At 36.5% G+C, this 27,476-nt stretch overlaps 4 protein-coding genes and 1 pseudogene across 8 annotated transcripts; 3 read left to right on the forward strand and 2 right to left on the reverse strand.

Annotated features, from left to right (window-relative positions):
* The first annotated feature begins 247 nt into the window (after positions 1-247).
* Positions 248-811, forward strand: LOC104777313 (uncharacterized). Its single transcript, XM_010501540.2, has one exon. The coding sequence runs from the start codon at positions 350-352 to the stop codon at positions 602-604; it is 255 nt and encodes an 84-aa protein (XP_010499842.1). The 5' UTR covers positions 248-349; the 3' UTR covers positions 605-811.
* Positions 766-5,234, reverse strand: LOC104777312 (beta-1,6-galactosyltransferase GALT31A). 4 transcript variants are annotated; one of them, XM_087505243.1, is made up of 13 exons: positions 4,992-5,234; positions 4,693-4,893; positions 3,313-3,451; positions 2,801-2,903; positions 2,644-2,690; positions 2,329-2,543; positions 2,171-2,234; positions 2,006-2,078; positions 1,803-1,923; positions 1,625-1,712; positions 1,421-1,546; positions 1,235-1,344; positions 766-1,130 (listed from the first exon to the last, which is right to left on the reverse strand). In XM_087505243.1, exons 3-13 carry the CDS (start codon positions 3,426-3,428, stop codon positions 982-984), a joined length of 1,212 nt encoding a protein of 403 aa, XP_087361369.1. In that variant the 5' UTR covers positions 3,429-3,451; positions 4,693-4,893; positions 4,992-5,234; the 3' UTR covers positions 766-981. The 4 variants fall into 4 exon arrangements, with proteins under 4 accessions (XP_087361369.1, XP_087361371.1, XP_019099348.1 ...); XM_087505245.1 differs by having other exon boundaries at positions 4,693-4,854; positions 4,992-5,184; XM_019243803.2 differs by lacking the exons at positions 4,693-4,893; positions 4,992-5,234 and having other exon boundaries at positions 3,313-3,893.
* An 11,724-nt stretch (positions 5,235-16,958) lies between these two features.
* Positions 16,959-20,485, forward strand: LOC104777314 (subtilisin-like protease SBT3.5). The gene is made up of 10 exons (XM_019243804.2): positions 16,959-17,213; positions 17,332-17,423; positions 17,512-17,609; positions 17,742-17,897; positions 17,983-18,659; positions 18,747-18,835; positions 18,920-19,168; positions 19,254-19,368; positions 19,452-19,644; positions 19,733-20,485. The coding sequence occupies exons 1-10, from the start codon at positions 17,127-17,129 to the stop codon at positions 20,302-20,304; spliced, it is 2,328 nt and encodes a 775-aa protein (XP_019099349.1). The 5' UTR covers positions 16,959-17,126; the 3' UTR covers positions 20,305-20,485.
* Positions 20,486-20,641: 156 nt separating this feature from the next.
* On the forward strand, positions 20,642-23,043 carry LOC109132274 (subtilisin-like protease SBT3.3; annotated as a pseudogene). Its single transcript, XR_015593025.1, has 7 exons — positions 20,642-20,836; positions 20,947-21,038; positions 21,131-21,228; positions 21,338-21,493; positions 21,600-22,257; positions 22,360-22,436; positions 22,528-23,043. The product of XR_015593025.1 is annotated as a subtilisin-like protease SBT3.3 (transcript).
* A 43-nt stretch (positions 23,044-23,086) lies between these two features.
* Positions 23,087-26,469, reverse strand: LOC104777315 (subtilisin-like protease SBT3.2). Its single transcript, XM_019243805.2, has 9 exons — positions 26,280-26,469; positions 26,059-26,150; positions 25,861-25,958; positions 25,597-25,752; positions 24,824-25,509; positions 24,655-24,743; positions 24,312-24,557; positions 24,104-24,218; positions 23,087-23,968 (listed from the first exon to the last, which is right to left on the reverse strand). The coding sequence occupies exons 1-9, from the start codon at positions 26,346-26,348 to the stop codon at positions 23,204-23,206; spliced, it is 2,316 nt and encodes a 771-aa protein (XP_019099350.2). The 5' UTR covers positions 26,349-26,469; the 3' UTR covers positions 23,087-23,203.
* Between the last annotated feature and the right edge of the window lie 1,007 nt (positions 26,470-27,476).

Here is a 27,476-nt window from a genome sequence, read left to right on the forward strand (position 1 = left end):
AGGTTACCAATTTACCATTAATTAATTGGATTATAAATTAAGTCCAATCTAAAAAATATGTAAGGTCGTCTTTGTCAAGTGGCCACATCTCACGCTAAACCAATTGAGAAAATTAGGTCAAACTCGCCGAAAAAAAAAAAGTGGAAAATTTCTAACTTTGAACTAACTAGGATCCAACTAGGATTCTTCTCTTTCCTTATCCAACACGGTCTTGTTTCGTCGCGTCTTTAATAAAAAAAACTTTCTATATAAACACTTCATATTGTTTTTGTTCCTTTTCACATAAACATAATAAACCCATTCAAAGATCTTTTTTTCTTTCTTTTTTTTTTAACAATTCGTTGTGATAATGAATTCGATGTTTAGTGCCTTTGACGCCATGTGTGTTGAGATTATGGGGAAGAAAGTCACCGCTGATCCTTATGTCCACCGTTCTGAACGCAACGCTGCTTCTTCTAGCGGCCGTGGCGGCGGTCAAAACGCGTCTTTCTCGGCCAAGAAAGATGAAAAAGCTTCCAAGAACATGGATTTGGTGACCAAGACACCGAGGTTTGCTGTTGAGCTCGATGGCCTTCATTGCTTCGAGACCATAGTTCGTTCTTGATCACAAATCAAGATTTTACGCTTTCTTTTTTTGGTTTTGTTTTCGATAATTTTCGTATGTAAATACAATTTTGGAATTATTCAATTTCTTGATTAGAATCATCCTTCATAGTGATTGATTCATTGTTTTGATTTCAAGTTTCTCTTGTTTCGTTCTATTAATTCATGAATTTGTGAATTTGTATTAAAGAAAATAATGATTTTTTTTTTCCCTGTTCTTCAAGAATCCTCCAAAAGGATCAAACTTTTGCAAGAACTTTTAGGGTTTAGGAGGCAAAAATTGAGGCTTAGATGATGCATGTGATGTTGAACATGAACACCTAATACTAATTGATCCATATAAGAAGAAGAGGCTGAAACTATACATTGAAGAAAAAATTAGAAACTTGTGTGCCAAATTGCTCCATCGCCTTCTCCACAACGCTGGTGTACTTGAAGCATTCTATCCACAGATTTGCAGATTCCGCTACAGCTCCAGTCGAAGGATGCTGCGCAAGGGTTTCCTGCTTGACCCTTCCATTCACAATCTGCACACACAGTAGTAATTAATAAACCTTTTTTACCAACTCCTTGATTCATTTGCTTATTTGATATATGTGTTACGAGCTAGCCAGATTTTTATCCTTTTTACCCAAGGGTGTTCCGCAGCAGAGGCTTCTATCATCGATATGTTCAACATCGAGACCAATGAACCAAGAACCTAAAGAGACATCTTCATTTGCATACTTGTGAAGTAGTCGCCTGAAAATAGTCAATTTGGGATGAGGATTGAGGATGATTGTAAAGAAGAGTCTGTGAGCTGAGAGAGAGAGCGCACCGGTTCACTGAGATATATGTTGCTAAATCTTTGGAGATGGCATAGATTTGTCCAGTAGCGTGTCTGAAGTACTTGTTTCCTTCTTCACCAAACTTCCAATATTCTGGCTCATGGTATTTGACTCCTCTGCAGCACAATAATCCGGAAAAAAAAATGAGTCAACTCCTGATCTGTGTAGAAACATTAGAGCTTGTGACTGCTTACTTTTGAGCAAGGACAGGTCCAGACTTCATGCAACCAATGTACACTCGCGGTTTCCATCTATGGTGAGCCAATGTAGAACCAAGCATTCCTGAATAATTATAACTTAAACTTTAGTTTATGCTTTTCTTAGAACAGTAAGTAGTTTAATATGCATTTTATGAAATGTAATGTAACTAACCGAGATTTACGTGGACATCATCATCCACTTTGACGTAGAAGTCTGCATCCCATTTTGCAACAGCAGATGAGAAGTACATCTGGGTTTTAGTTGATAATTCATGATAACCTTCTATGTGGTTCTGCAAGATATTTCACTATTTTATTAGATATTATCAACTAAGGGAAAAGGACGACAGAGCTAGCGCTACAAATCAAAGCTACCAGGCGAAAGAAGTCCTTATATTGTTCTTCTTCAGCTTCAATGGTGTGGTCCAAGACTCCTCCAGGAGAAGAACTATATTTAGAGAATAGTAACGTTGTCCATATCAAAACATAACAGCCAATATTATATTTACTATTTAGAAAACCAAATTAAGAAAACTCTACCTGTGACCTATGACAAATCGCATAATGATTCCCTTCTCTGTCTCTAATCTTTTCAAATCCTCCCCTGCAAAAAGTAAAGCAACAGTCAATCTTATTTTCACATCATCTGCTTGCTATATATGGGAGCTTTAGAAGAGCTGGTTCGGTTCTTGTTGAACCTTTAGGAAGCCAGGTTCCTCTTATCGAGTCTCTTCGTTTTCTGCTACTGAAAGCAGTCATGATTCCCACCACAAAGAACATCCGAGGCCGAATCTTGTTCGATTTGTCTGCCTCTGATTTTGCAACAGTTGGAGATCCATCTCCACCACCAGATCTTGCTGCTCGAGCTGTAGCTAGCTCTACCTCAAGCGAAGAAATTGTCTTGTCTAATGTCCTGGTACATGAAAATCAGTTTAAAATGTAACTACAAAGCCTATCTCTAATATATAATATCATAACATCATGTTACAGTGAGACAAATAAAGGCACTTTACTTGATAACATCATGAGTATGTGAAACTCGAGATAGAATGTCACCTTCCTGGTTAAAAGAAGAAGAACAATGCCAAAAGTAAGATTTAATTTTGCAATTAACTGGAACAGATCATCAGGTGATGTAAACACACACACAATATGTCATCATCTACTTGCCTTGCTCTCACAATCAATAAGAGGATGAAGTGACCTGGCTTGATCATTTTGTAGAGGTGAAGCTCTCTCAATGCCATCTACTATCTCAGATGTCGCCAAAAGCCTAAAGGAAAGAAACAGATGTAAGTAAGATCAGAAGAAGCTAGGACATTAAACTGTTATTAATCAACCAAAAAAGGGATTACTAGCTAAAATAACAATTGCCTAACTTGACAAAGCTACTTGTACTAAAGCTACTTGCACAAAAGAAGAACCACAACAAAGAAAAGAAAAGAAAACATAATCTTTTCACTAGAGTAAACATAATTCAGCATCAGAATGTTCCAGATTCACCAATTTGAATACAGAAGATACAGTAGAAAGTGACAAAGTTGCAGACTTTTGAAGCTACATCTACATAAAAAAAACTCTTTTGAAGCATTAGCATTAGTTACCCATACAAAACAAGACCAAGAATCCGCAGCATTAGCATTGACAAATCAGAGAGAGAGAGAGAGAGAGAATGAAAGAACCTGTTAACGACAAGAACACCAAGAACGAAGCTGGAAACGCAGAGAACAAAAACCCATCTCGCTGAAACACCGGAAGAAGAAGAAGTTGTAGATTTCTGATACCTTCCCATTCCCATTTTTTTTCCTTCTTCTTTTATTTCTATAAAAGAAAAACTCTTAGTGAGAAGAAGAAGAAGAAGAGGAAAGCTTGTTTCTTTCTTTTTAAGGTTGTCTAGCGAAAACAACATGTGAACTCATCAAAACGACATCATCGTCTTCTCGGATGAGCAAAAAAGGAAAAAAAAAAAAAAAAACTCAATAATGTCTGTAATTGATTCCTCCTTTTCTTTTTTATCTTTTTCACCACACTCTCTTTTAATTTTGCAGTAGACTACTTAACTTTTTTTTTTTGGTCAACAAAAACCAGAAAATTAGTGTTAAATGATTTTTTTTTGGCAAACTATTTGTTTTTTTCTTTAAATTCAAATGTGTGCTTTCTTGGTTGCTCAATCAGAAAAGGAAAAAAAAAAAAACTCATTATTGGTGGCTTAAATGAGTCGCGTGAAACTCTCAGCTTCACTGTTGTTGTGTTATGTTCTGTCCGTCCCAAGACAAAAGGCTAGCTTCCAAATTTGCCCCTCTTTATTCTGCACATATTTGTTTTCTTTCTGATTTTTAGATACTCTTCAACGGTTATACTATAACTTATCTTTTCTTTCTCTTTTTTTTTTTTTTTGATAAAAGACTATAACTTATCTTCACGAAATTACCTTATTTATATTTTTGTATTTTTTCTTAGATATATGTATATGATAGAAATTTGGATATACTTATCTTCACGTAATTTTTTCTTAGATATATGTATATGATAGAAATTTTATTCTATATCTAATTAATATAAAATAATTGCATAGTTAGTTTTGGTAAATACTTAATGAGATTTCGTCGATCATGGAATGCAATAAACTCAAATCCTAATTAGAATCAATATAATAATATGTATTACCATTTTCCCTAAATCAAAATCGGCAAAATATACTCTAAACTTGCGAAATGTGAAAACCCTACATACAACCTTAAAAGATATATATATATATATGTGTCTTGATCAGGGCCGGCCCTGATCTAAAGCCAATGAAGCAAGGGCTTTAGGCGCTAAAATATATACAACATTTTGGGGCATCAATAACAAATAAATGTCGTAGTGAACTGGCTGTCCCTTGTTTCTTTAGATGATAAGGATTCAGGTTCGAAGCTTGGTAGCAACAATATATGCACGTTTTTATAACTCAAAGGGGCAACAAAATTTTTTTGGCTTTAGGCAGCCCACAGTGTTGGGCCGGTACTGGTCTTGATCGATCCTATACAAGCACCACCACATCCAAAAGTAAACTTACTTACCTTGATAGATCCCACAGCTACTATACTCTACGATGGCTGCCTCATTTGCTTATTTGAGAGACGTACGTCCTCACAAAACTTCATGGAGGATTCAGGTGAAAGTTCTTCATTCATGGCGCCAGTATACCGCCATGACTGACGAGACTCTTGAATGCATTTTCTCTGATGAAAAGGTTAGCAACAATATAACCTCGATTCCTTCTGCACGTGATTGATTGTTATCTATATGGATCTCAGCAGTTCTGAACCCCAATACTAATAATCTATCCATTCCAAAAAAAAATTAAGAACGAACATACCTGGGCAAAGAGAACAGCATCACCCACCTTCAATATATCTCCCAGATTTGCAAACAACGAAGGTCAACAAGTAGCCAAATCAAAGGTCGTTCATAATATTGACAACGATTACAAGAAGAAACACGAGATTAACCTTTGCGATTCAGATGGAAATGAATCGTTATTGAAAGAGAATAAAACGAATAGTTTTCTCGATTGTTCGGTGAGATTTAACATACTTATCTAATCTACACCTGGCTGTTCAAAAAAAAAAAAATATCTACTCTACACCGAATATTATATATGTATTTTTTTATTTATAACGTAAACATTATAGTTTTCTATATCTAACCAATACTATATAATAAAACTTAACATATTTAATTTATTAGATATAAGGTATGTACTTGGATTCTTAAATTTAATTTGTGCAAATTTTTTTTATTTCTTTTGCACTCCAAAAATATGGTCTGATCATTTACATAAAGAAATGTAATATCATTTGATATCTCTAAATGTATTGTACTTCAGGATATATTATATACACATAAATTTACTTCCAAACAAAAAACAATTTTTTTAAAAAAAAGAATGACTATGAACCATGTAAGTAGTAAGTAAACCACATTTAAATACATATAGATAACAAATTAAGCACTATAACAATTATATATAGAGCTCTGCTCAATTGTAAATTGGTCCACAATTTCATCGTATATATACAATTCCCTATATATATTTGTGAATACATATAGTTAGTTTGATTAAAAATACAACAAACATTAAATGTATATATCGCAAACGAGGAAATGTAATTAATACAAGACTACAGCATAATTATGCCAATTTAAATAAACTAACGTGCAAGAATAGTTTAGAAAAATATATATATATATATATATATATATATATATATATATATATATATATATTTGCTATGTGGTGTACCACGAGGTAGTTCCTAGTTCTATTAGTATTCTTTTAACATTTATTAGTTTCATACAATCTCAATTACGTTTTTTACGCGATTATGCAAGATTAGTTTGTTTACTAAATTTAAATATATATTGGTAATATGATATTTTATTTCATCACTATGCAAATATATCCAATCAAAATGTTTTTTGAAGTAATTTCATCCTACAATTTTTTATTCTGCAACTTATGTTGTTATGCGACTTATGTAATGTTATCAATAGGAGGCAAAGGAAAAAAAAAAATTAAATATTTCATAAGATTTCTACAAAAAGCAAAACCATAATTTGGAATTCTGTTTATTTTTTTAAAAAAGTTGTACTACAAAGAAAAATAAATTAAACCGTACAAAGAGATTATACTAACTCAATATTCTAAAATTCCATCAATGTTGGCATGTTGCAATGCACAGTACATATTGAATGTATGAGAAAGAGAAGAAACAAACTTTTATAATTTCGTAGATTCAATAAGACTAATAGTCTAATACATATTGGTAGCATCTCGAGAATAGCATATTTGATGGGTCCATTTCGGATCTCTCTCTCTCGTTAGGTGACAATATAGTCTTCTTTAAATTCTCATCTATGTGATCTAATTTTGCATTTTAGGTTCCTTACAAAATCTAACCGTACTTATATACTTTATGTTTGCGTGTAATTTTTACATATACAAATAAAATGTCCATAACTTTGCTTCGTGTAGTGGATCTTAACCACCTTTTTTTCCTAGCTAAACTACATTGTACTATGAGACAAAACCTGAGCATGAGATTGATTTTTTAAGGGGCTCGACGTTATTAATCTATACTCTATAGATCAAGGTTTTGATGCAAAGAGACCATAGAATAATGTATGTATCTCGACTTTAAAATCAATAAATTTGGACCAGAGGGTGGGTGGCCACCAATCTTGAATAAATAAACAAATTATAATGATTAGCACCATTACCCATCAATTTAATGGAATTATGAATTGAATCCATAGATAAGCCTGTTAATACTACAATATTCTAAAGTTTCCATACTCATTTCGGCTACGGTATACATAACTTTGAACCAAAGGAACATGTAATTAAGAAAGACGGTTGATTTTAAATTCTATATTATTCATGAGCATGGGAATCGTCCTTTCGAGCATTGGTTAATTGCATGAATCATGATGACTATAAGCTATCAAGGAACATACACATAGACCCTTTAATCAAAAAAGAAGTTTTTTTTTCCAATTTTATATACAGACTTTTGTATATATCTACGAGTCTACGACCAATGGTTACATCGATACTCTTACCACTCAATATTTTACTTTACTTTTGTAAGTTGTACACTCTCTGTGTTTCACAAAATATATCATTGTAGAATGTATTTTTCTATAATAAGTTTCTTAATCCAAAATTTCTTTATGTTGAATCTAAATCATTAATCACATATTAAATAAAAGCATACATATAAAATTCAATTTAAAAAAAAAAAAACTGTGTCAAAATAATACTTTTTGTGAAACAAATGGAATAATTTTCATGATCCCATTGATAACTGCTGCAGAAAAAACATTCAATCAAGTTAACTGATTTTGTTTTTTTTCTTCTGCTTCAACGTTAGAAATAAAAACAAATAGAGTCATCATAAATAATTTACAATCACATCAAGGAGGGAACATAATATCACGAAAGATGTCTATACAAACGAAATAAAACGAGAGAATCACGTTTAATAATTCTCATTTTTATGAGATTTTGGTACTTGTAAGGCATCTCCAACCCTACTATATTTTAGAGTCAAATCTCTATTTTAGAGTAACATTTGCTCCAATCATACTCTATATTTTATTCTAAAATAGAGAAAATGATATGATTGCTTTATATATAGAGAAACTCTATTCTCACCTCTATTTTTTTACACTAACTCTATTTAGAGTTGAGAATAGAGTAATACATTGGAGTAAAACAATGCTCTATTTTTTAGTTGCTTTATTTTAGCAAAAAAATGGAGATATACATTGGCGATGGTGTAAGGGAGACAACAATGTATTATAGTCAAATATATCAAGTAGACGAAAGAGTGGGCAAAGGGGAATCATACAGTGCACATTCCCAATTCGAAATTCAAAAGAAGTGGATGGCATGTTCGTGAACCGGCGTCGGTCGAGTGATGACAAAATGGACCAATTGGTAACTGAAAGACCAATCAAATAATCATGATTTCAGTATTTTTTTTCTTTCTATACTATATATTTCAAAATTTAGTATTCTTATTTCTCACATTTTCACAATTAATTTTTTTAAAAAGTATCAAACCACAAATAATTGATTTTGTTGAGTAAACTAATTTATTGGGTGATAAAATTGGGTTAAGTTAATTTAATTTATTCAACTAGTTTTTTTTTTAAAAGGGCATTCAAATTTAAAGCAGAACTAAAATGTTTTACAGAACCAAAAGAAAGCCCAATGCCGAAAGCCTAACTAAGAAATTAGATTACATATACCCATTTAGAAAGAACCAGAATTGAACTAGAAGTGAACCAGATAGTTGAAATAGAACCAGATAGACGGTTGGCAATTAAAACGTTTCAAACCACCTTGTTGTACCAATATTGAATGATGAGAGACTTCACGAGATAGCAAAGAGATCCAGAAATTAGGTTTAGCTTGTTTACCCTCATGAGTACGAACCAGCAAACCAGAGAAGAAGGAGGTTAGATGTGAGCGACGGGTTTTAATCATGGTAGCTGAGGGCTCTGTTCCTTACTAGCTGATCAATTTGTTGAAGAAGATGATCAGCTTGCTTAAAGCAGTTTCGATGCAACCTATGATTCCGCTCAGTCCAAAGGGAGTAAATCGTGGCCTGCCAGGCGAGAAAAGGAGTTTTTTTCGATTCACGAGAGCCTTTAAAGTTGATGAGACCGGTTATTGTTCCTAACCATGATGGTGGAGAGCTGACGTTGCAACGGCGAGAGATCTTACTCCAGACCGACCAGCTGAAGGGGCAGTAATAGAAGAGGTGGTCACGAGATTCAGCAGCAGAAGCGCAAAGTAAGCATAGCGAATCGACCTGCAATCCCCATTGAAGTAGGCAGTCACGAGTTGGGCACCTATTCAACATTACTAACCAGGTAAGATTGTGTTTTGGGATTCCTCCCGTAGTCCAAACGACCTTGTGCCATGGGACAATTGATATTGCTCCCCCTAACGCCTTATAGATTGTCCCCGTGGAGTGCCTGCTTTTCAACGGATCGTCGATCCACCAGGTAAATGAGTCTTCTTCCTCTGATAAGCATATAGCCTATAATTCTACTTGATAACTTACTTGAGCTTCCGATCTTGCAGCCGGTAATCGCCAGGCTCCTTGCCTCCATAAACCTGCTAAAACAATGCTTCGCAGAATACCTATGGACCTCTCTGTAAGTAAGAAACTTGACATTCGTCCCAGATTACACCAATGATCAGACCAGAAGCGACAACTTCTCCCATTTCCCACTTTCATCTTTCTCCACGGGTAAGCGTCTTCTCTCACTTTGAGAAGCTTATTTGCTAGCCAAGAGAGCTTACTATTTGGTTTTCTTGTCCAAAAACTACTTAGGTTCCCATTGAGGATTACATCCTTGAACCAGGCTACCCAGATTGATCCAGATTGGAAAAACGGCAACCAGATAAGTTTAAGTAGACAAGCTTTATTCCACCTCCTTAGGTCTCTTATGCCTAACCCTCCTTCTGATTTCGCAGTTGTCACAGTGCTCCAAGCTACTCTCGCTGAGTGATGACCCTCCGTTGTTCCTTTCCACAAGAACGCACCATAGAGAGAGTTCAAAGTGTCTATGCATTTCTTTGGCAGGACCAGGGCTGAGCACCAGAAGTTTGAAATGTTGGCGATGACTGTGTTGAGTAATTGGAGTTTACCTGCAAAGGATAGAGATTTTCTCGACCAACCATTGAGCTTGGTTTTTACAATCTCGATAAGAGGAGCACAAACAAGCAACATAAGTTTCTTAGTACATAGAGGGACTCCCAGATAACGAATAGGTAGTTGTCCATGACTAATGCCTGAAGCAAGCTTGATTTGGTCAATTTCAGGTTGTTGAAGACTAGACGTAAAGAAGCTTGTCTTTGGTAAGCTAATGGCTAGTCCTGAAGCTTCTTTAAACGACTTCAGCACTTGGAGGACACTTTGCACAGAAGAGAGAGAGCCATCTACGAATATCAAGAGGTCATCAGTGAAACACAAGTATGTTAGCTTTAATCTCTTACATTTATAGTGATAGTTAAATTTTCCTTCCTCAGCTGATTTGTCTAGCATGACTGAGAGACAGTTCATGACTAGAACAAAGAGATAAGGTGAGAGAGGGTCTTCCTGACGCAGTCCCTTGCAACCTTTAAAGTAACCATGGACGCTCCCATTGAATCCCACCAAGAAGGATGGAGTGCAGACACACGCCTTAAGCCACCTCAGGTATAATTCAGGCACCTCTATACCTCGTAAACAACTAAAGATAAACTCCCATCTAACCGTATCAAATGCTTTAGCAATGTCAACTTTGATGGTAATACGTTTGGGACCTTGCTGGTGATGATATCCATTAACCAAATCTGCAGCTAGTAGTGTATTCTCTACTAATAATCTTCCTTTTATAAACACAGTTTGGTTTTTTTGAATCAAGTCAGGAAGGGCCAGTTTTAACTGTGATACAAGGATCGTGGAGATGACCTTATAAAGGGTGTTTAAGCAGGAAATAGGCCGATAGTCCGAGACAAGAGATGCTCCAGGGTTCTTGGGAATTAATGCAAGTATGGTTGTGTTTACTGCTGACGGTAGAAAAGCTGAGTGAAAGAACTGCAGGATACATGTAGTAACCTCTGAACCAAGTATTCCCCATGAGGCCTTATAGAACGCTGAGGTAAATCCATCAGGACCTGGCGCCTTATTTGCATTTAGCTTGAACATCACCCTCTTGATCTCGTATGCAGTGGGAACACTTACCATTTTCTGTTTCAACTCAGGTGGACAGCGATAGCTTATAAGTGTCTGGATCCAAAGGTGTGAGGCAACAATTGGCTGCAGAGAGATGGGATTTAAAATTGACTGAAAATGAGCTACAACCATCCTACTCATTTCCAAGGGATCGTCAATCAATGTGCCTGATACCAAGGAAAAGGATCGGATGGCATTGAAAGCGTTTCTGATCTGCATCATGCGATGGAAGTAAGTTGTGTTCTGATCTCCTTCTTTTAGCCAATTAATGCGAGATCTTTGCCTAAAATATGCTTCTTCAATCTTTCTGAGGAACTCCCATTGATTGTGAAGATCTCGTTCTTGTTGAAATAGGTCAGGGGAGGGAAAATTCATTGCTTGTACCTGCACAGAATTTAACAAACAGTTAGTCTCTCTCACCCTATTTTGAATATCCGAAAAATTCTCTCTCGTAAGTGCTTTTAATTCTCTCTTTAGTGTTTTCTGTTTAGCACTCAAAACTGACAAACTTGTTTCCAAGGAAAGTAAAGTTCCGGCCAAGAATCAAGCAGTCTCAATCGTTTGGAGGAATTTGGGGTGGGTGGTCAGAAAGTTAAAGAACTTGAAAGGTTTTGTGCCAGCAAAAGGGGGAGAGGTAGCTAGATTCATGAGGCAGGGTGAGTGGTCAGATATTTCTGGAGCCAGGAAGGAAGCCACACTGTTGGGATATAAGGCGAGCCAATGATTGTTAACAAGCAGTCTGTCTAACTTTTTTGCTATAAGATTTGTGGGATTCTTATTCAACCAAGTGAATAAAGAACCTTGATATCGCAGGTCAAACAACTCCATGTGAAGGAGACAATCTCGAAGCTCAAGCATACGCGAGGACCAATGGTTGACATTCGGATTAGAGTGTTCAGCGGGATGAATTATTTGATTGAAATCCCCACCAAGTAACCAAGGTTGAGAGTCAAGTTAAAACCTTTGCTGGAGATTGATCATTTCACACTAGAGGTCAGTGCGTTCTTCACCTAGATTCAGTGCATAGATAGCCGTGACATAAAACATATGGCCACCTTGTATATCGATTTCAGTAGTAATCATATGGCTTGATTGATGCAGGATAGTGACAGTGGCTGGTGATTTCCAAATGATAATTATCCTTCCATCAGGATGCGAGGCATGATTTGAAGCAAAATGCCAACCAGGACAGGTAAGATTCAAAACTCTATTCAAGTTTGGTTCCTTTATATGGGATTCTAGAATAACACCAAAAAGAGGCTTATGGATAGAAAGTCAGTTATTGAATGGCCGATGTTTATCCAGATCATTAAGACCACATATGTTCCAAAAAAGTGGTTTTATATACATGGTTAGGTTCAAAAGGATTTTGAGAGTGGTTTTGGTCCTCTCCCTTGCAAGGGAGAGTCACCACAGTTAAAACAGGGGGATATGGGACAGCTTGTTCAATTATCATCGGTGTGGGAGTTGGGGAGTTGTTGGAAGGGCAAGGAGGGTCAGTTGGGGGGGGGGGGGGGGATAAAACTAGCTGGAGCAGATGTGGGTATGGCTGAGGAAGGTGAGGGATTTGACTGGGGGTTCAGAGTGGCTAGAACTTCAAAAGGGTTGGGGTCAGTAATCGTAGAAGGAGGCAATAGTGAGACCAAACAATCCGAGGGTGAGGAGGCTATAGGTGGGGGGGGGGGGGGTAGGTAAGTTTTATTGCTCTAGAGTAACAACTTTGCTCGTAGATTGTTGTTGATCTGTGAGTGCAGGACTAGTACTGCTGGAGCAACCAACATCATCAGCACTCGCAGAAGCAGGAGAAGAAGAGGTAACAATGTGCTCTTTCCCTTTTGTATTTGTTACTTTTTCTTTTGCCTCCCTTGTAGTCTGCTGGTGACGAGATTGAGTCCAAGATGGGGTGACACCAGGAGAGTAACGAACAAAATGTCTTATTTCCTTACAGTGAGAGCATGTAGGAGGGATCCACAGGTATTCAACAACTATAGTGATGACTTCTCCATTGGCTTGTTCAATTTCAACCGAGGCAGGTAATGGCAGGTTTAGATTTCTTTCCACCTTTAATGAGCTTCAGAGATACTAACTAAATTCCTCGTGAATTCATCCATTTCCTTGGGTTCACCAATTAAGCTTGCCACTAAGCTTATTCCTTTTTGGTGCATTAGATCAAAAGGCATGCCCTTTAAATGTGCCTAGATGGGGATATTATCCAAGTCAGTGCTTGCACCTCCAGTTGAATCCCACTGAGCAACAAGGAACATACATTCCCCAATGTACAACATCTTCTTCTTAATTTTGTTCGAATATATTTGTTAGGTACTCTTACTAACATGGTGTTTTTTCATGATTTAGGTGCACTTCTAACCGTTGACCTCTGCCCCACATGTGACTCAAAACACTATGAACATGCCTATATGTTGGTAGTCGCCCTTTAAACCTACCAATGATGAAGTCTTTATGGATCTGAGCTCTTTCTTCAAAGACGGAATCAGGGATGACAATCCTTGGCTTCCCTTCAGAAGAGTAAGTGATGGGGGCTAGTCGCTGCAGCGATCTATCCGCTCCTTTTTTTAGCTTTTGAGCCAGAGTTGCGGGTTTTTGCTGGAGTGTGGGAGCCGGAGTGTTTGCTCGCGGTAGGAAAGGAGGACAATCTGATTGTCGAACTCGAGGAGGAAGTACAGTTTGCGGTCTGTGCCCGGAGGAGTGACCAATGGAGTTGGAAGAAGAGGGGGAAGAGCATTTGGGACGACAGGGGAAGCAGTCTGTGAAGAAGAAGTTATTGTTTCTAGGGGGATCATCTCCCGAGACCAGCACTGTAGGGGCTCCAGGCGTGTGGCCAGTTTTTGAATTAACTTGTTGAGTTCTTAATTCTGAGTGTAGACTAAGCACTCGACGAGCAACTTTTGGCGGTGTTGTAGTGAAAAAACCGTCAGTTTGAGATACAACTTTCGATGTGGCCACTGTAGCAGAAAAATCAGATCTAGGGTTTAGTTTTAGGGTTTGATGGTAAGTGTTAAGAATAGCTTGAGCCTTACTACCACATGAGTTGACTTATGTTGCACAGGGAGGGCTAGAATCACTCTCTCAGGCTCAATGTAAGCAGTTTGAGGAGAGTGTTGGGAGGGGGGAGAGGGAGGGAGAGATGGGTGAAAGGGGAGGGAAATCAGAGAGGGAGACAGAAGGGTTTAGATTGGGAGGGTCAGGGAGAAAGGGAGGGGGACGATTAAGACTTGCTTCAGCCATAGCTGAATCAGGGTGTTGACCGGAACTTCGATCCGCAAAGAACCAGCAGTTCGCTTTTAACATCGCCTTTTCCAAAAGTGGATTTTAGCTAAAAACCTTGTTGAATATTGTCTAGAAGTTAGTCTTTAATATTTTTTATGTAGACGTTAGAGATAAAAATCAAACAAAATAATTAATTTATTCAACTAGTTTTTAGGTAATTCTTTTGTTTAATTTTTATCTCTAACGTCTACATAAAAAATATTTTTCTTTTTAAAGAAAAGTTTCTTGAAATTTTAATTTTATCCGCAAAACCAACTAAAAATATCACAGAATATTCTAATCCGTTGGTTTTTGTAAGTTTTTAACCTTTATGCATTGTCAATAAGTATTTTCCAACATATTTTTCTTTTTTATAAAATGAGAAACGTTTTTTTTTTCATATAATATTCAAGATATTTTTTTTGTTTAATCTTAAACTGTAAACTATAAAAAGTTATATATTCTTCATTAAATCAAACTAGGTTTTGAACCCACGCTATGCATGGGTTTATTCGATATATTGTGATGAAAATTATATATGATTGATGACGGTAATAAAATATTATCTTATAGAAAATATTAAATTAGTATTATCATTTTCATTGTCAAAATTTGTGGTAATTTTCATTGTTACTTTTACCGTCTGGTTATTCGTTATACTCTTTTTCTTCTTCTTCTTCGTCAACTATTCACATTCTTCCACTGAAAAACTTTTTTTAAGACTACCACACAACTTGTTAACCCATCAAACTCCAAAAACAAAATTATTTCTTTTCTCATAAAATTTGTGAAATTCATGAAGAGCAGCATAGTCAACACATGCATCTAATTATTGATAATTTTATCCATATGCTTATTTGGTTTTAGATCCACACGTTTAGAATCTTCTCCAACAAAAATCCTTATTTGGTTTATAATATTTTTAAAACATAATAAAATATACTAATAATAATTTATTTAATATGAATCATATGATATATAGAAATATGAGTACACTATAAGAACATATTAATTATAAATAAATAATATCAGTTATATTATATCATCAAATAATATCAACTGTATCATATTCTCAAATAACTGTAACCGTATATAACCGTAATTGCTTGAACCGGAACCGTATTTAAACGTAACCGTTTAACCGTTTATTAAACGGTTATAGTTAAGGTTAAACAAAATTTCTAACTATAACCAATGGTTAATAAACCATAACCGTGACAACCATAACCCTGGTCATGCCTATGTATAGCTAATAAAACATGTGTATTTGTCGTCCATCTTTCTTCTTTAAACTCCAAAACTGACTCAAACATTAAATCAATGTCTAGCGATGTCAATCCTTCTTCCTTATACCCAAAAAAAAAAATTAATGAAAGAATATCAACTCATCTATAAAATCATACACAAAAATATGTTTTATAGCTCATAAGAAATAAAAAGCACAAACGTAGATAAATAGGATCATTTATGTTTTACATCAATATTTATAGTATTTTAAATTTTTAAAAGGTTTCGAAATATAAAATTTGAACCTTTTAAAAGTTTCAATATTTATAATATTTTAAACTTTTAAAATTTAAAAATTATAATATTAAAAACTTTTTAAAAGCTAAGAACTTTTAAAAGTTTCAATATTTATAATATTTAAACTTTTTAAAAATTTAAAAATTATAATAGTTTTTTGAAACTTTTTAAAGTTTTAATTTGATAAAATAAAAAACCAGATCAAACCGAATAATGTTTAAACAATAATTTTTGTATTACATGAATATTTATAATATTTTTAACTTTAAAAATGTTTTGAAATATAAAATTTGAACCTTTTAAAAAGTTTCAATATTTATAATATTTTAAACTTTTAAAATTTAAAAATTATAATATTTAAAAACTTTTTAAAAGCTAAGAACATTTAAAAGTTGCAATATTTATATATTTAAACTTTTAAAAATTTTAAAAATTATAATATATTTTTTTGAAACTTTTTAAAGTTTTAATTTGATCAAATAAAAAACCAGATCAAACCGAACAAAACTTTTAAACTTGGACGCTTGATAAATCAAGTTTTCCTGCTCATTCATTGTTGAAAGCATATTAATCTTATTTATACTGGTTCTGAACCATTGTCTAAAAAATTTCTAGCCGATGTGGAATAATGTATATAGTTCTTTTATTTCCATAAATTAAAATTTTTTCATTTTCTAAAAATTCTGGAAAATTTAAAAATGTTAATGAATGACATGTTAGATGCTGATAAGTTGTTTAAAATAATTTTTAATAAATAAAATCTTGAAAATTTTTAAAAAATGTTAATTAGTAAGGTGTCTAATTACTATTGGTGGTTTTAAAGCTTAGGTGGATGCCTTAAACAGCTTATACCTCGTACTTTTTATTAGTATAGATTAATAATACTACAAGTCAATGAGTAATTGAGTAATAGTGGGTCGATAGAAATTTAAATGGGCCTTAAATTTTAAAAATAATCCCAATAAAAATACTCTTGCCCGCTTCGAATCATCTTCTCCGATAGGTACAAAACCGAGTCTCCGTCAAGACAGCCGTCGGCCGTTGTAATGTCTTGGCGACGTCAATTTATGTATAAGAAGATTGGTATGGAACATACTAAGTAGAACACTGCAGATACTTTGAAATCAATACTTTTTTTTTGTTAAGGTTCGTGTTTTCATTTCCTATTTCAGTTTCGTTGAAAATTCCATGAATTGGGAGCATTATTATTAGCCACGCAAAGACATAAATTAAATAAGTTTGAAGAAGACGTGTTCATTTTGGTCTCCAGTCTTAACTATAGTTTTAATTTGTTCTGCAAGAAAACTAAAGCAATAATGTTTTCTACTATAAATTTAATTGATGGATGCTGCTTACTCAATAAAAAAAGTCTATCAAGTTAATTGCAAAAATTGAAAACACTACTTTTTTATTTCTTTTTGGGAATGAGGAATTACAGCTCATTACTTGTCTTGGTGCTAATTTTGATTATAGTTTTGAATCTTGTTCGAGCTAGTAGTGATGAAAGCAAGGTAAAAAAAAATGATCTTCTTCTTTTATCAGACAGCAAAAAAATATATAAAAAAAATAAGAACTATCTTGTTAATGGGGTTATGACCAATTTTTGTGTTGTGATGATAATCAAAATAGGTTCATGTAGTGTATCTTGGTGAAAAGCAACATGATGATCCTGAGTTTGTCACAGAATCTCATCACCAGATGTTGTTGTCACTTCTTGGAAGGTACAAAGCTAGCTACCTACTTGATTAGTAATTTAACTCCATTATATGTCTCAGGCTGTTACCGAAAGGTTTTTATCTTGTGTCACAGTAAAGCGGATGCACATGATTCGATGGTGTACAGTTACCGACATGGCTTTTCAGGCTTTGCTGCCAAGCTTACCGACTCACAAGCCAAGAAACTTGCTGGTACTCTCATACATAGCCTTTGTTGTTTGCCTTCAGTTTCACCATGCCCTTAGGCTTCTTATAGCAATTTTTATGATATGATCTAAAACTTTGAGTTTAATAGTTTCATCGCTGATGCAATCTTGGAAACAGATTCTCCTGAAGTTGTTCATGTCATGGCTGATAGTTTCTATGAACTTGCGACAACTCGGACTTGGGACTACTTAGGTCTTTCTGCTGCTAATCCTATTAACCTCCTAAATGATACAAACATGGGTGACCAAGTTATCATAGGCTTTATTGACACAGGTTAGAGATTCTAGCTTGGTCTTAATTCATGTTTCAGATCATACCTTGTAGAGCACTAAAGACATGCCGTTTTATGTGGTTATAGGAGTGTGGCCAGAGTCTGAATCGTTTAACGACAATGGTGTTGGACCAATACCGAGCCATTGGAAAGGAGGGTGTGAACCAGGAGAAAAGTTCATATCAACAAACTGCAACAGAAAGCTCATAGGAGCCAAGTACTTTATCAACGGGTTTCTAGCTGAAAACAAAGGATTCAACTCCACAGAATCACGTGACTACATTTCCGCTAGAGACTTTATTGGACATGGCACACACACCTCATCTATTGCAGGTGGTTCATTTGTTCCTAACATAAGCTACAAAGGACTTTCTGGTGGAAACTTGAGAGGTGGCGCACCGCGTGCTCGCGTAGCAATATACAAGGCTTGTTGGTATGTGGATCAACTAGGTGCAGTGGCTTGTTCATCTTCAGACATCTTGAAAGCAATGGATGAAGCTATGCACGATGGTGTTAATGTTTTATCACTCTCTCTCGGCGCTCAAATTCCTCTGTATCCTGAAACAGACTTGCGTGATAGGATTGCTACTGGAGCGTTCCATGCAGTAGCAAAAGGCATCATAGTTGTTTGTGCAGGTGGGAACTCTGGCCCAGCGGCTCAGACCGTGTTAAACACGGCTCCATGGATCTTAACCGTGGCTGCAACTACTCTGGATCGGTCCTTTCCCACACCTATTACCCTAGGGAACCGCAAAGTGATACTGGTAAAGCAGAGTAGATGTTTTTTTTTTCCTAAACACAATCCAAATCTTGAAACTGTCTGAGTATGAGTTTTCCAACTGTTAATACAGAGTCAAGCACTGTACACAGGTCAAGAACTCGGCTTCACCAGTTTGGTTTACCCAGAGATTGCAGGGAACACCAATGAGACCTTTAGCGGGTATCATCAAATTACTTGCTTCTTGTTAAGACTTACGTGCAAATGTTCTATATTTTTCTAAATATGTACGTAACATTTTTGCAGTGTCTGTGAGCGCCTTGATCTCAACCCAAACCGTACGATGGCAGGGAAAGTTGTGTTGTGTTTCACAACAAATACACTCTTTAGTGCTGTATCGAGAGCTGCCTCTTATGTAAAAGCAGCCGGTGGTCTTGGCGTGATCGTCGCAAGAAATCCAGGTTACAATCTTACTCCATGTAGAGATGATTTCCCATGTGTAGCCATTGATTACGAGCTAGGGACAGATGTACTTCTCTACATACGCTCCACTAGGTATGGATTAAGTAATACGATCTCAGTTGTTGCACTCCCTCCAAGATACATAGAATTGTAATAAGAAAAGTACACAACTCTGCAGATCACCTGTTGTGAAGATACAACTTTCTAGAACACACGTTGGACAACCTGTGGGGACAAAGGTGGCTACATTCTCATCAAGAGGACCTAACTCGATCTCCCCAGCGATCCTCAAAGTATGTTTTGAACCTTATTCTTTGATTTTTTTCTTCCTATGATGTTTTGAGTCACAACAAAATCTACTTTTTTCGCAATTTAGCCAGACATAGGGGCACCAGGAGTGAGCATATTAGCTGCTACATCACCTGACTCCAATTCTAGTGTTGGTGGATTTGATATTCTTGCGGGAACATCAATGGCTGCTCCAGTTATTGCAGGAGTTGTTGCACTTCTTAAAGCTTTGCATCCTAATTGGTCTCCTGCTGCCTTTAGATCAGCTATTGTCACTACAGGTTTCGTATTTTACTTCAATTACTTACGCAAAACCCTTGAAATTTTTTTACACTCTGATCTCAATATTTGTGGTCATTACTTTTGCAGCTTGGAGAACAGATCCATTTGGAGAGCAAATTTTTGCAGAAGGATCATCTCGAAAAGTTGCTGATCCATTTGATTACGGTGGAGGAATTGTGAACCCTGAGAAAGCTTCAGACCCTGGTCTCATCTATGACATGGGAACACAAGACTACATTCTCTACTTATGTTCTGCTGGTTACAACGACTCAGCTATATCTCAGCTTGTTGGTAAAGTAACAGTCTGCTCAAACCTTAAACCTTCCGTTCTTGATGTCAACTTGCCTTCAATCACCATCCCAAACCTTAAAGACGAGGTCACTCTCACCAGAACCGTCACTAACGTTGGACTAGCGGACTCGGTCTACAAAGTCGTGGTAGAGCCTCCGCTTGGGATTCGGGTGGCTGTGACACCAGAGACACTAGTGTTTAACTCCAAAACAAATAGTGTCCCCTTCACAGTTCGTGTCTCGACCACACACAAAATCAACACTGGATTCTTCTTTGGAAGCTTGATGTGGACAGATTCTATTCATAATGTAACTATTCCCGTGTCTGTGAGAACGCAGCTTCTGCAAAACTATTACGATGAGAACTAAAATGATTCTTATTAACGTGAATACATTGTTTTAAGCAATCATCTTCTTTCTTGTGCATGTGTTAATAAATTTAAGAAGAAGACGCGAGACAGTGGATTTGTCTTTTGCTTTCATTTAACATTTTTCCTGAATAATGAAAGTACTCACGCACATGCTTTATGTGTCGTTCATCTCTCTAAAATAATCTCTTTTTAAGGTCTGTTCATCTCTCTGATATCATACAATGTTATCTTGGCCACACAAAGAAAACAGAACATTCTTGGCCACACAAACAAAAAAAAAATAGATTGACCAAGACATTTCCACTTTCTTGAATTTTCTTCTTAATCTCGACAAGTTGTAATTTTAAACGCACAAAAAACTAAAGCATGTTTCTATATAAAATGCTGGTGCTTCCTCAAATTTTTCTAAGTAGATTGAGAAAAATAAAACTCTACTGTTTACTGGAATGAGTAACTACGTACCATTCATTCTCTTGGTGCTAAGTCTGATAATAGTTCTGAATGCCGCACTAGCTGGTGCTGAGAGCAAGGTAAGTTTGATTTTTTCTTTTTTTTTTACCAAATAGCAAAAAAAAAAAGAGAAACTAGTGTAACAGGTTATGACCAAGATTTTGGTTGTGTTGTGATCATAATAAAATAGGTTCATATAGTGTATCTTGGTGAGAAGCAGCACCATGATCCTGAGTTTGTCACAAAATCTCATCACCAGATGTTGTCGTCACTTCTTGGAAGGTACAGAGTGATGAATGATCAATTCTTAAATTCTTGTGGGTCGCATTATGTCTCAAGCTTTTTTTGACCAAGACTTTTATTTTGTGTCACAGTAAAAAAGATGCACATGACTCAATGGTGTATAGTTACCGACATGGCTTTTCAGGCTTTGCTGCTAAACTCACCAAGTCACAAGCCAAAAAAATCGCTGGTAGTACTCGCAGTTGTCTTAAGTCACACACCTTTATTTGCTTCTTAGCATTCAAACAAAACTAAGACTAAATGTCTTCATTGCTGATGCACATTATTCTGGAAAACAGATTTGCCTGAAGTTGTTCATGTCATACTGGATGTTTTTTATAAACTCGCGACAACACGAACATGGGACTACTTAGGCCTTTCTGCTGCCAATCCAAAGAATCTCTTAAATGATACAAACATGGGTGACCAGGTTATCATTGGTGTTATTGACACAGGTATAAATAGATTTAGTCACATTGTAGATTTTATTGTTGTTTATGTTTCTTTTGATTTCTTTATTTAAAGCAACTCATTGACTTGTTGGTTTTGTGTGGTTTGTAGGGGTGTGGCCAGAGTCTGAATCATTTAATGACAATGGGGTTGGACCAATACCAAGGAAATGGAAAGGAGGATGTGAATTAGGAGAAAACTTCAGATCAACAAATTGCAACAGAAAGCTCATAGGAGCCAAGTACTTTATGAAAGGGTTTCTTGCTCAAAACAAAGGGTTCAATTCTGCAAAATCCCCTGATTACATTTCTGCTAGAGACTTTGACGGTCATAGAACGCACGTTGCCTCCATTGCGGGTGGCTCATTTGTTCCCAACGTAAGTTACAAAGGTCAGGTGGTGCACCACGCGCTCGCGTAGCAATGTACAAGGCTTGTTGGTATCTGGAAGAGGTAGATAGAGTGACTTGTTTAAATTCTGACATCATGAAAGCAATTGACGAAGCTATGCATGACAGTGTTGATGTTTTGTCAATCTCTCTTGTTGGTCAAGTCCCTCTACTTCCTGAAACTGACATGCTTAATGAGTTTGCTACTGGATTATTTCATGCTGTTGCAAAAGGCATTGTAGTTGTTTGTGCAGGTGGTAACAATGGTCCAGAAGCTCAGACCGTGGTAAACATAGCTCCTTGGATCTTAACAGTGGCTGCAACCACTCTAGATCGGTCCTTTCCCACACCTATTACACTTGGGAACAATAAAGTGATATTGGTAAAGCAGAGTCAAATGTTCTACAAACATTTTTGTTTCCGTTGTTATCACCTATTCCCCCTTGGAACTCTCTGATTATGTGTATTTCCAATCTTACTTCAGGGTCAAGCAACCTACACAGGTCCGGAACTTGGCGTAACTAGTTTGGTTTATCCAGCGGATGCAGGGAACAGCAGCGGGTAAGTAACGAGAACTTGACTTCTTGCTATGACATTTGTTTAGTTTTCACTGAATCTGTAACACCTGGTCTCATATATGACATGGGTTCAGAAGACTACAAACTCTACTTGTGCTCAGACGGTTACAACGACTCATCTATCTCTCAGCTTGTTGGTGAAGTAACAGTCTGTTCAAACCCCAAACCTTCTGTTCTTGATGTCAACTTACCTTCAATCACCATCCCAAATCTCAAAGACGAAGTCACTCTCACTAGAACCGTCACTAATGTTGGACCAGTCGACTCGGTCTATAAAGTCGTGGTCGAGCCTCCGCTTGGGGTGATAGTAGTTGTGACGCCGGAGACACTAGTGTTTAACTCCAAATTTAAAAGTGTCTCCTTCACGGTTAGAGTCTCGACCACACACAAAATCAACACTGGGTATTACTTTGGTAGTTTGACTTGGACTGACTCTGTACATAATGTGGTAATCCCTGTATCTGTCAGAACTCAGATCCTGCAAAACTACTATGATGAGAATTGATGATTCTTAGAATTTTATGTGTTTGTACGAATAAAGAGTTACTAATCAAAATTTATCTGAGGACATTATATTTCCTCTATGGCCCTATCTTCTTCCGCAAGAATCTTAGAAGAAGCTTTTAGTAGAAATGGTAAGAATATATCGTTTTATTAATCAATCATGAACACAATGATACACTAAATAAGAAATAAAAACAAGTTAAAAAATGCAGAATCTGAAGTTCTTATAATCACACAAAGATCTAATCAGTTCTCGTCGTAATAACGCTGCAAGATCTGAGTTCTCACAGACAAAGGAATAACCACATTATGAACAGAATCAGTCCAAGTCAAGCTCCCAAAATAGTATCCAGTGTTTACTCTATGGTTCGTTACCACGCGGACCTTGAACGAGAGCTTCCTGGTCTTAGCATTGAACACTAATGCGCTTGGTGTCACGTTCACGTTAACACCCATTGGAGCCTCAATCACAGCCTTATAAACCGATCCTACTGGTCCAACATTGGTAACGGTTCTAGTGATAGTAACTTCTTTTGCAAGGTTTGGGATAGTGATTGAAGGCAAGTTAAGATCAAGAACAGAAGGTTTGGGGTTTCCACAAACCGTCTTCTTGCGGACGAGTCTAGTAATGGATGAATCCGTGTAACCAACAGAGCACAAGTAGAGAACATAGTCGTTAACTCCCATATCGTAAACAAGACCAGGTTTTGCGGCTTTCTCTGAGTTCACAACGCCTCCTCCATAGTCAAATGGATCAGCTAATTTACGGTTTGACCCGTCTGCGAAAATGGGTTCACCTGATGGATCTGTTCTCCAAGCTGTAGTAACAATAGCGGATCTGATGGCAGCTGGAGACCAATGAGGGTGCAAAGACTTGAGGAGTGCTACAATTCCTGCAACAACAGGAGTCGACATTGATGTTCCTGATTTCATTGAAAATCCTCTGTCGTAGAATGTATCGTTTGGAGAAGTAGCTGCGAGTATATTCACTCCAGGTGCTGCAATATCAGGCTGTATAAAAAAAAAACAAAAGAAACTAGATGAAACTTCAGTCCAAAGTAACTACATGAAACTTGTAAATTTTAGGGTTTAAAGTTTTAAGACTTATAAAAAACAGAGAATTTAGTTGCTAATCTTGGATCATACCTTGAGAATTGCAGGAGAGATCGAACTAGGTCCTCTCGATGAGAAAGTCGCGACCTTTGTAGCAACGGGGAGTCCAACCAATGTTCTTGTAGGTTGAATCTTAGCGACTGGTGATCTAAAACAACCAACCATTTGATATACATAGTCAATATCTAGGTATTGGTTACAAGTAGATGTAAATATGTAAGGGTCTGTAATATATATATACCTAGTGGAACGTATGTAGAAGAGTATATCAGTTCCTAGTTCGTAATCAACAGCGAGACAGGGGAAACCGTCGCATGGATTAAGCTGATAGCCTGGATTTCTTGCAACTATAACGCCGTAGCCATCAAGGTTGAATACATCTGATGCAGCCTGGATCAGGGTACCATAATCTGTCGATTTCGTGAAACACAAGACAATCTTTTCTTTTATTATACGAGCTGGGTTTTTAGCAAGATCTTCACAGACTCTGCAAGTTTTTTTTAAAAGGTTTGGTCTTAGTAAGAGAAAATGATTGAGATGACAGACTAGAAAAAAAAAAAAAGATTAGAGAGTTTGAAAATTACCCTGAAAATGTCTCGTTGCTTGCTCCTGGACCTTCAGGGTAAACTAAACCGGTGAAATCCATGTCTGGACCTTGATACAATGCTTGACCCTAAAATTTGAATTGTTAAAAACAGAGTTTTGTGCAAGAAGTGATTTTTTTTCCTATGTTTTGTTTTTTTTTGAACTTACCACAATCGTAATGTTGTTGCCAAGTGTGATTAGTGTGGGAAAAGACCGATCTTGAGTGGTTGCAGCGACGGTAATGATCCAAGGAGCCGTGTTGGTAACGGTTTGAGAAGCAGGACCGGCGTTACCACCTGAACATACAACGGGGATTCCCTTGGCAACCGCATGAAACGCTCCAACCGCCATAGCGCCCTGAGCGTCCACTTCCGGAAACAGAGGAATTGGGAACGACGTCGAGATTGACAAAACGTCTACACCGTCGTGAATCGCTTCGTCTATTGCTTTCAACATATCTGCAGCTGAACAAGTCGCTGTTCCTATAGAGGCTAAGTGCCAACAAGCCTTGTACATTGCTATGCGTGCCCGTGGAGCACCACCTCTAGCGGTTCCTCTACCGAGAGCTAAGTAGCTCGCGTCTGGCACAAATGAGCCAGCAGCGGTTGCAGCCACGTGTGTCCCGTGACCATTGAAGTCTCTAGGAGATATGTATTCTGGATTCTCTGTAGTGTTCCAGTTGCTTTCGTCGGCGCCATTGATTAAGCCACTGATGAAGTATTTGGCGCCAATTAGTTTTCTGTTACAAACGGTTGAGCCGTTGAAGCTCTGTTTTGAGTCACAACTTCCTTTCCAACGTTTTGGTATTGGTCCAAGACCTTTGTCACTAAATGATTCAGACTCTGGCCATATCCCTGATATAAATATAAAACCAACCCCGGTTTAATTAAATGTGAAACTTTATAAGAATTCGGTTTAAGAGGCAAGAGTTGAGTTTATACCGGAGTCAACGACGCCGATGATGACTTTGTCTCCCATGTTAGTTTGGTTTAGAAGATTCTTTGGATGTCTTGAAGTATGTTTCAAGTAATCCCAAGTCCTAGTTGTTTGCAGTTCGTAGAATCTTTCGCGTATGACATGAATAACTTCAGGTAACTCTGTTTATATCACAAAATATAAAGATGTGCATTTAGCCATGGCTAAAAAGGTAAAAATAAAACAAGAACTCCTAATCAAAATATCAATCTTTGTGTGATTATAAGTACCTGAGAGTTGAATCACTTGGGAATCGGTTAGTTTGGCTGCGAAAGCGGAAAAACCATGGCGATAACTATACACCATTGAATCATGTGCAGCTTCTTTGCTGTGATATGTGATGTGGCATTAACAAAAATGAGTATAACAACCAGTGTGGATATGGTTTGGTCAAAGTTGATAATACAGGTTTTTTAAGTAGTTATTACCTTCCGAGGATTGACCAAAGCATCTGATGATGAGACTCGGTGACTGAGTCAGGATGATCGTGCTGCCTTTCACCAAGATACACTATGTGAACCTATTGAATCATCAAAGAAAGCATACTAATCTTAGCTTCTTGCAAGAACTAAAACTCGTATAATTAAGTAGACCAAAAGGGAAAAAAAAATTGAGTAGATCTGGGAGCAGAAAAACATATATGGGGTACCTTAGTTTCGGCAGCAATGTTGAGAGCAAGCATTAGACATATTGCCACAATGATCGATGTTTTCGTCATTTTTTTATTCTATTAGAGAGATGAAATGTAATGTAGTTTATTTGAAGAGACTCATGTACGTGTGGAAGAAGAAGGGTTTATATATACACGAAGGTTGAGTTCTTTTAGGCTCACATTGTTTGAACTTTGAATTATTTTGGAACATAATAATGGGTTGCTCTGATTATGACACCTTGTATGTTTTTTAATAAAGCTTTTTTGTCATTAAAAATGATTGTTAGTTTATGTGACAATGCAGCCATGACCTAACCACATAAGAAGGTCCCTATATTTCCAATCTCATGAGTCAAGAACCATTCAGTTGACCTCTTCTATGTAAAAATAAAGTCTTTTTCATCTCCTTTTGATTGTTAGAAATTATTTATATATCTACGGCGCATTACACGGAGAAACAAAGCCGCCTTGGTTTTTTATCTTATTATATAGAATTTTGATTGGTTCAATTTTGAAATGCAATGGTCACTGGAAAGTGGAAATGAATATTTATTCTTGGTCAAACCAAAAAAAGAAGGATAACAACACGAGGTCTAATTCACACGCTATGGACGATGGTTCTATGAATGCGATACTTGTTTTTTTTGTATAATCCCAATATGAATGTGATAGTTTCAACTGATTATGACTCCGGTAAATAATAACTTAATAGGTCGGCGATATATTAAAGATGGTTTATATATGAATGGGACATTTGTTCTTCTATATAATCGCAGTACGAATGTGATACTTCGATTGATACTAAATGGAATCGACCCAAGGTTCTTGATTATCCACTCTATAAAGGCTCAAGAAAATTTGTTGTTTGATTACGTCCTCCCTCTCTCACTATATATATGGAAAGATTATGCAATGAAATTTGTTGTCTGCGTTATTTTTATGAGTTTACTCAGCAGTCTTTTAATCTGGTTCACGAAACCTATTTCACCAATCACCACCATCTTGTGGGTTTAATTTGTTATTTTTTCTGGTTGTAAAACACATGCGATGATGACAATGAAACAATATATTCTGATAGTGGAATTCACTTTTATGACAAAGCTGAGAATGTTATTCCAAAACTGTGTCCCACAGATCTTAATTAGTTGTATGATCAAGATCTAGCAGTGCTATATTTACGTGATTGAGGTAATT

The sequence above is a fragment of the Camelina sativa genome, chromosome 3 (genome assembly GCF_030686135.1).
Source record: "Camelina sativa cultivar CO46 ecotype springtype chromosome 3, ASM3068613v1".
Taxonomy (NCBI): Eukaryota; Viridiplantae; Streptophyta; class Magnoliopsida; order Brassicales; family Brassicaceae; genus Camelina; species Camelina sativa.